The 8618-nt window shown below is 36.1% G+C and overlaps 1 protein-coding gene across 1 annotated transcript; it reads left to right on the top strand.

Moving 5' to 3' along the window:
- The first annotated feature begins 286 nt into the window (after positions 1-286).
- LOC113358195 (mitochondrial proton/calcium exchanger protein-like) lies at positions 287-7344 on the top strand. The gene is made up of 15 exons (XM_026601727.1): positions 287-425; positions 1090-1744; positions 1839-2151; positions 2522-2668; positions 2782-2870; positions 2987-3079; positions 3632-3758; positions 4718-4782; positions 4876-5050; positions 5236-5430; positions 5528-5575; positions 6027-6173; positions 6290-6372; positions 6675-6790; positions 7019-7344. The coding sequence occupies exons 2-15, from the start codon at positions 1161-1163 to the stop codon at positions 7105-7107; spliced, it is 2271 nt and encodes a 756-aa protein (XP_026457512.1). The 5' UTR covers positions 287-425; positions 1090-1160; the 3' UTR covers positions 7108-7344.
- The last annotated feature ends 1274 nt before the right edge of the window (positions 7345-8618 follow it).

Below are 8618 nucleotides of genomic sequence, written 5' to 3' on the forward strand. Positions count from 1 at the left end.
TGCTTAACGAAATTCGATGCAATTGCGGTGTTATAATGTGTATGTTTGTTTTAGTTAATTGCTTCCGATTAAAAAAATAATTGTCAGACTCACAGATTACTATTTGTTCGATTGCATATTGTATTACTAAGGGTATTTTCGGAGCTGCATATTAGTGCAATTTTAGGACCAACGACGAGCAACATAAAAACCTTTGGACAAGGACGGACCCGGACCCATAGGACCAAACCGATGGGCAACTCCTAATATGAAAAAGCCCCACACACTACTATATACTGTATCCTTCCTTCCCTAAATAAAAAACAAAGACGCAAGCCAGAAGAGGAAAGAAAAAGTTCTTATAATTTCTTGTCGTCTAAGACATGAGCTATAAATATCTTTGAGAAAACCCCAATTTTGATTTCAACGAAACTGCGGAGAATAGGGTATGTATTTCTTAAACCCTAAGATCCATTTCTTATTTCCCCATTTTCTGTCTTCATTTTGTTACATCAATTTCAACTAAAACAAGAAATCTTGTTTTATTTGCTCTGATTTTGTTTTGTTTTGTTTCTTTAAACCCTATTTTAAACCATGAAATAGGTTGTTATAGGTTGATTTAGTCTGCCATTTGTTAGATGATGAAGGAATAAGTCAGAAAATCTGTAAGAATTACTGGGGCGTGTTAACGGTTGATTTATATGGGTTTGATGGAATCTTCTAATTATATTGTTTTGGTGGGTAAAAATTATCTGGGTTTTATCAGATTAGTAGGTAAATTATTAGTAGGTTATTTGTTCTGGGGTATTATGGATTAGGCTGAATTGCAACAGATTTTTTTTTTTAGGTATAATATGGTTAAAGCATACATCCTTTTATTTTTCTTGATTTTGATTTTTTTTTTTTAATACAATGTATTTTTATGGAATCTATGGCTGTTTTCTTTTAGTTTTAGTTTTAGTGTTAGCTTTGGGAATGCGGTAATATGAGTGGAATTCTTTTTGCATAAAGGGTATTTTGCTGAAAAGTCTTGTTTAATTTGAAATGGACGTTTGCTGTTATTATCTTTGTTGATGTGATTTTGATTTGTGCTTTTCATGACAATTCTAGATAAGATCTTAAGTGAGTCCACACTGAAGGATATGACCGTGCTCTTACTGGAGAGGTAATAAGCTTCCATAATGGCTTCTAGAGCACTTTTTAGAAGAAAGAGGTTACTCGTCGATTATTTGCACAGACCTACTTACTCAGTTGAAGGAATTTCGAGTTTTGGGTATGGCAAATCATCTCAGTTTCTGAATTCACGGGATTTCAGTTGGTGTCCAGACAACCCTTCAAAACATTTTGATCATAAAGATAAAGATAGTAATCCTGGTCTTTTAATTGACAAAAATGAATTGTTAACCTTGTCAACTACTCATTTCTTTAAGCATGGTTCTTTTGGGGATAGAAAGGCGGGCACTCTACCGTCTTCGGGGATCAGGTGGATGTCACAGTCCTTACATACTGCATCTACAGCTAAAGTGGGTCAACCTGAGCCTGGAAAGGGGGATACTGCCAGTGAAAAACAGGAAACTAAACAGATAAAGGAGGCATCCCCTGAAGAATGTGATCAGGCAGTTGAAGGTTTGACTGCTGTGAAAACTAAAGCAAAACTGAAACAACTGCAAGCGTCTAAGAAGAATGCAGTATCTATCATGCAGAAAGTATGGGCTAAGTTGTTGGGAATTGGTCCAGCACTGAGAGCCATTGCCTCAATGAGCAGGTTAGTATCTCTTTTTCTTGTGTTTTTGTTCGTGTGCTACAGGCTGTTGTTGTATGTTTTTTATTTCTTATCATTTTTGTTTTGCCTGATTTAGAGCGGATTGGGCCATCAAGCTTCGACACTGGAAAGATGAGTTTGTATCGACTTTGCAGCATTATTGGTTGGGTACTAAATTACTGTGGGCTGATGTTAGGATCTCATCGAGATTACTTCGAAAACTTGCTGGTGGAAAAAGTCTTTCTAGACGAGAAAAGCAACAGCTACAACGCACCACCGTTGATATATTTAGGCTAGTTCCTTTTGCGGTTTTCATTTTAGTTCCATTCATGGAATTGTTGCTGCCGGTATTCCTGAAATTGTTTCCAAACATGTTGCCGTCTACATTCCAGGACAAAATGAAAGAACAGGTGCCAAATTGTGATATACATCTTTATAAATATATTAGCATGACTGTATGTTCGCTTGTAGATATATACATATATGTACACACACACACACACACACACACACACACACACACACACACACACACATATATATGAATTATAGAGGCAGCTTATTGTAGTTTTCAACTAGTTATAATACTTGGAAAGAGAAAGAGGAGGAGAAAAGAAGAGTTAACGTAGGGCTCTATGATCACCTTGTTGCCTAACACAGTTCTTCTGGAATCTAGGCTCATCTTCTCATGCAGATGTGGACGCGTTCGTTTTTATTTTTTTATTTTTGTGGACTTCATTTATTGACTTAAAACTTGTTTAATGGAACCTTAACCTGTAGGAAGCACTGAAAAGGAAGCTTAATGCTAGAATAGAGTATGCCAAGTTTCTTCAAGACACAGCCAGAGAAATGGCTAAGGAAGTTCAAAATTCACGTAGTGGAGAGACTAAGAAGACAGCAGAAGATCTTGATGAATTTTTGAGCAAGGTAGGCAGTTTTAATGGATTTCTTTACACCTCTTCCTATTGAATTTTGAATTTCTAGTATAACATTCATTTTTTTCTTTACACAACTAAGCTGGCAAAAGTATATTAAGATAGGTTAGGACCGGGGCAAGTGTTTCAAATGAAGAAATTTTAGGTTTTGCAAAGTTATTCAATGATGAACTTACCCTGGACAATATCAGCAGGTAAGCATTTACATAATATTTTGTGATTTTTACTTGCATTCGGCTTGTATATGAGAACTTCTCTGTTTTGTAAGTAGTAATGCTTGCATTGATTGGATTCTTCTTTTGGCTTACAGGCCTCGATTAGTAAATATGTGCAAATATATGGGAGTAAGCCCATATGGGACAGATGCTTATTTACGTTTTATGCTTCGGAAAAGACTCCAATGGTAAGCTACAGCGAACTTTTGTACCACCAAACTATCCTGATCTGAGTTTTCAGTACGGTATCATGTTGGATCATTTTAGAAGGATAAAGTCTTAATTTTTTTAAATGCTTTTCATTTTTAATCAATCATCTTTGTGGTGTTGAGAAGTAACCTTTTCATTCTCATCCTTGGTGTATGTCTTGACAAGAAGCTTGCACCAGTCAGCTGTTCCACGTTTTCCTCTATATGATACTTTCAGTTTTTTGTTATACATCCCTTCCTCGAAAGACTAGTAATCTTGCTGATTCCCGCTACAGAGCAGTTAGACTAAGTCAGAATCTTCAAGGTCATCCAACATAGTCTATGTTTAAGATGCCGTGCTAATTGTTGACTCCATTTCATTTTCCTCTTAATCGAATAATATAATATGAACATGTGAACCTGCTCATATATGTTTGTTTCTATTGTCTTTTAAAATGCCTTGTATTTTCTTCCTATATTATGTATATTAACTGATTCCTCGTGCTATGGATTCAAATATTGAATAGTTTTAATTTCCAATGTTTTGGATAGGATCAAGAATGATGATAAGATGATTCAGGCTGAAGGTGTGGAAACACTTTCAGAAGCCGAACTTCGTGAAGACTGTAGAGATAGAGGTTTACTTGGGCTACTCTCTGTTGAGGAAATGAGGCAGCAGGTATTCTCTCAATGATGTTGCTTTTTTGTTGTTTGTTTAACTTGATTATTAGGTTGGGCGAGGCAGCGACCTTGATCTTGGGTAATACTAATTTGTAATTTTCAGATTTCTCATCCAAATCTTAGTTACATTTGTCCTTGGTTCTACAGATTGTAGTGAGCTTTTGATTCGTTATCTCTTAGTCATATTGATCCAAATATAATCTGCTGGTTTATAAAAAAGTATTGAGCTTATGGCTGTTCTGTTTCTCCACATTTAAGTTCGACATATTAGATCTTGAGGTCCTTAATCATCATAACATAACCTTAAGTATAACTATGGCTATAAACTGTATGTTATACTGGAAACATAGTTATTCTTAGTATTATCATACTCTATAACTGATTTGAACAGCATCATATGTTATACATCATTCTACATAGTATTAATAGTTACTAACAATACTCTAGTGGCATAGTTAGCAAGAAGAAATAGAGAGAACATCTAGTTAGAACTAGGGTTTTGACTCAGATTTGTACTTCTATTTTCTCATGCTTGAATAAAGGAGAAATCAGATTTTTTTTTTCCTGTATGCGAGAGGCTAGCTTATCATGCTTGCTGTGTCTCTAGCCTTTTTTATCATGAGATAGAGACACCACAGTACAGTAGCTACATTTGACAGCTCATTACTACTTAACACTTAATGTAGTATTAACGGTAAACAGAAGTTAAGTGCACAATTAGACCTCAAGTGAGACCTCCTATTGAATTATTAAGCTAATCAAGACCAAACTAATCCTGATTCGTTGCTAAACCTTAAAAATCCAACACACAAATCACCAAAGGATTTAAATTAGTAATGCAAAATGCAAATTTCAATGTTTAAAAATTATTTTATTTATTGTTTTCTTTCTTTTTTTACAAATTCTAAATGAATTTTGCTGTCTGACTCCCACCTTTTGGATAAACCTTCTTTGCAGCTTCGTGATTGGTTGGATTTATCTCTGAACCACTCTGTACCATCCTCCCTTTTGATCCTCTCCAGGTAATTAGGGCGTTATATGCGTTTATGTTGTATGTTGTTTGGTATTTTGCCACATCTGACCTCCTTCATTCTGGTTTGGTATCATTTTTTTAGAGCCTTCAATGTTTCTGGAAAGGTGAGGCCGGAAGAGGCTGTTCAAGCTACACTATCTTCTCTGCCAGATGAGGTTGTGGATACTGTAGGAGTGACGGCTTTGCCGTCTGAAGATTCTGTTTCAGAGAGGAGGAGAAAACTGGAATACCTTGAAATGCAAGAAGAACTTATCAAGGTATTGGAAAACAAAATTGATGTTGCCTTTTCTTTCTGGTAGCATATAACTTCTCACTTGGTACCTTGAACTGCATATCGTGAGAGGTCTTTCAACTTTCTCAAAGAGGAATTCAAATGTGTTCTTGTTTCATAGGTGTTTTTGTTTGTACTACTCATTCCATGTTTTGGTTGATCTTTTTGTAGGAGGAAGAAGAGAAAGAAGAAGAGGAGCAAGCTAGGAAGAGCGAATCTAGGATTGGCCAGGAAGACGTGGCTTTGCAAGAGATGACTGATCCAACGGCTAGAGAGGCACAAGAGCAGATAATAGCAGCAACACAAGAGAAGCAGGAACAGCTCTGTGAACTTAGCCGTGCGTTGGCTGTTTTGGCTTCTGCATCTGTATGTAGCTTTTGGTACACCTGCCGTGGTTTTGAAACTGAAATAAAAAATTTGTGCCGTGATCTTGATTCTACGTGTTCTTTGTTTGTGCTTTCAGTCAGTGAGTAGGGAACGTGATGAATTCTTGAGGTTGGTCAGTAAGGAGGTATGTCGAATCAACTTGCTATGTTATGTAACAGTTTTTTAAACTCCTCAGGATTAATATGATCTCTTATTTTTTACTCTCCTTCGCAAAAAGAACTACCACGTCCATATCTTTTGTGCCTACCAATCCCCATCCCTATTCATATAATGCGGAGGGAGGAGAATTTGCAACTGCCCGTTTTGCCTTGTGGTAGACCCACATGGAGATGATCAAAGTGCTGTCTTTTATAAGGATTCAAGATGATCATTCAATCACAGACGGTTCTGGGACCATCTCCGTAGTTCCTTATCCCAGATGCTAGACGGGGAGTGGCAACAATGTCGTTAACATTATTGCAAAACCCACTAACTTGAAATTCGGCTTAAAATTTTAGCTTTGCTACTTGAGCAATAACATCTTTTAATGTTTGTTTTAGTTAATTGTTAAAGATATAGACCATGCCTTTCTGTAGATTGGATTGTATAATACCATGGTGGACAAAGAGGGCACAGAAGGAGAAGAAAAGGCGAAAAAGGCATACAAAGCTGCCAGAGAGGAAAATGACCAAGACACCGAAACAGGCTCAGAGGATAAAGTTTCTTCGGCACTTATAAATAGGGTAAGAAGTTCATAAAACTTGCACCTAGTTGCCTGGATGCCTAATTATTCTTTGTACGTTCACTTCACTTGAGCTAAGTTAAAAACCTATCCTGAAACTGTTGTACCTTACATCAGGTTGATGCTATGCTTCAAAAGCTTGAGAAGGAAATTGACGACGTTGATGCCAAAATTGGTAACAAGTGGCGACTACTTGACAGGTAATTTTAGATGACTGCGTAACATGTATGTCTCATGATCCGGGAAATGTGAATCCAGTTTATTCTTTTGGTTTGGAATGGTTGCCCTTGCCCATTAGTTATAGAACTTCAGCGCAGCATCATTTGTAGTATTTGCGTCAGCTGTGATTATTCAATACAGAGAGATCTTGAATTGAATACTTGTATAATAATTTTTATAGCCTCACAAGGAATATTCTGATACACACATACACACATATAAAAGCAGATCTGAAAAATGTATTCCATAAAGAATATCATTAAGTAATTATTGAAACTTACAGAGACCACGATGGAAAAGTGACTCCTGAGGAGGTTGCTGGTGCTGCTATGTATCTAAAAGATACTTTAGACAAGGAGGGTATCCAAGAACTCATCGCCAATCTTTCCAAAGATAAAGGTTGGTAGTAGCTAACTTTTGTTTTTCATCTAATCATATTCATGCCTGTTCACTCGATGGAATAGGTCTAAACTCTTGAATTATCAAACTGTACCTCCTATCCCAATCACTGTCGGAAATGGATGCTGTTTGCAGCGCAAAGTGGAGGAAAAATTCTAGCTAAATTATGTCTTAGGATTTAAGATCTTTTTTTTTTTTTTACTTAGATTATCAATTGTTTTTCAACAGATGGAAAGATACTTGTACAAGACATCGTCAAATTGGCAAGTTCGAAGGAAGAGGATATTGATGCAGCTGAGGAGGGGGCTCGTACATAAGGGTGAGAGGCTATTTACCAGTTGCCTAAGTCTGGATCATTGATTCCACATTTTGACATCCTTCTTTTCTAGAAGGACTTGAAACTCAGGTGGAAATTTAATTCCTGAATTTCTAAATAAACGGCCAAAAATTTAACATATTTTGTAACCCAGATTTTCAATTATATTTCTCCCAAACATAATACTTCTTCTCTTCTATATGAAAGCTGCATCATATCCAAGTGTTTTGCCCCAAAAGTCTAAAGCCTGAAATTATGAGATCAATCTCATCCTCTCTAGGCTATCCTCACAGAAATTGTTGTTTATTTATTCCCAAAAGAGCCCTAATTTTATGAATCCTTCACAAATACCCACAAGGGCCATTTAGTTGAGTTTTGAATTATATGGAGTATTTAGGAAAGCTATTCTTTTTTGCAAATTGGGGTATACTTTTTGTTGCGGTTGAAATTGGTTTTCAATGTCTTGTTGCAGTCGGTATTGAAAAACATGTCGATTGCAACGAAAAGTATCTTCCAATCTGTGGAGGTATCCCCAAATTTCTCTACCTATTTAAAAGCCTCCTCCAAGTGACCTAACAAACTTTTTAGGAGAAAAATGTTAAATAAACATTATTCAAATGTGCTTTTCTTGAAAAAGAAAAAAAAACTTGATGTATTATGGCAACCTTTTAAAAATTATTAGGAGTAGCTTTTAAAAGCAAAAGCTGATGACGCATTCAATTTTAGTTAATTAATTCTCTATTTTAATTCTGTTATTATGTTAAAATGACAAAATTTGTTCTTAAATTTTAGTCAACCAATTCAACCCATGCCTAACCCCGAACGTTGGGGGTATGGACAATGTATTTCAAAACTTTGGGCAAGGTTGGGCACAAACTTTATAAACTCGAGTTAAATTTGGGCAGATATGGCCACAAATATCTCTAACCCGAGCAATTCACCCAGCCCGAAAAACTTCAACATAATTATATAATTTTTGTTTTATAATTGGTATTATTGTCAATCAAAAGTAATTTTAGCTATCATCTTTAAATCTAAAAATGAAAATATAAATTATATTTATTCTATTAATAATTTCATATGAAACCGTCTTGGGTTAGCCCAGTTGGTCAGGAGCCTGACTCTCAAATAGGAGGTCAACGGATCGAGTCTCCGCTCAAGAGTTTGGAGATCTCGTGAAATACTCCTCTTATATGTAAATACTTATATGGGTTGTGGCGGGTTGAATATGGCAGTGGGGCCAATCCGTCTGGGTAGGTTCGGGTAGGGGCCTGGGACCGGCTTTCGTGTATTTAAGAAAAAAAAACTTCAAATGAAAAAGAATTATATTATTGTAAATAATCTTAAGTTATTTGATGGGTTCAACCGACCAATGTTCTAAAAATTATTATTTCCCGTCTTAGCCAATTTCAGAGCGCTGGTAATATCAACATATTGGGTTTAGGCGTGTAACAGTCCAACCTATTGGTTATGCATATGAGCCGAGTTTTATGCCCAAATTCTTAATGTAAT

Source organism: Papaver somniferum, chromosome 3, assembly GCF_003573695.1.
Source record: "Papaver somniferum cultivar HN1 chromosome 3, ASM357369v1, whole genome shotgun sequence".
Lineage (NCBI taxonomy): Eukaryota > Viridiplantae > Streptophyta > Magnoliopsida > Ranunculales > Papaveraceae > Papaver > Papaver somniferum.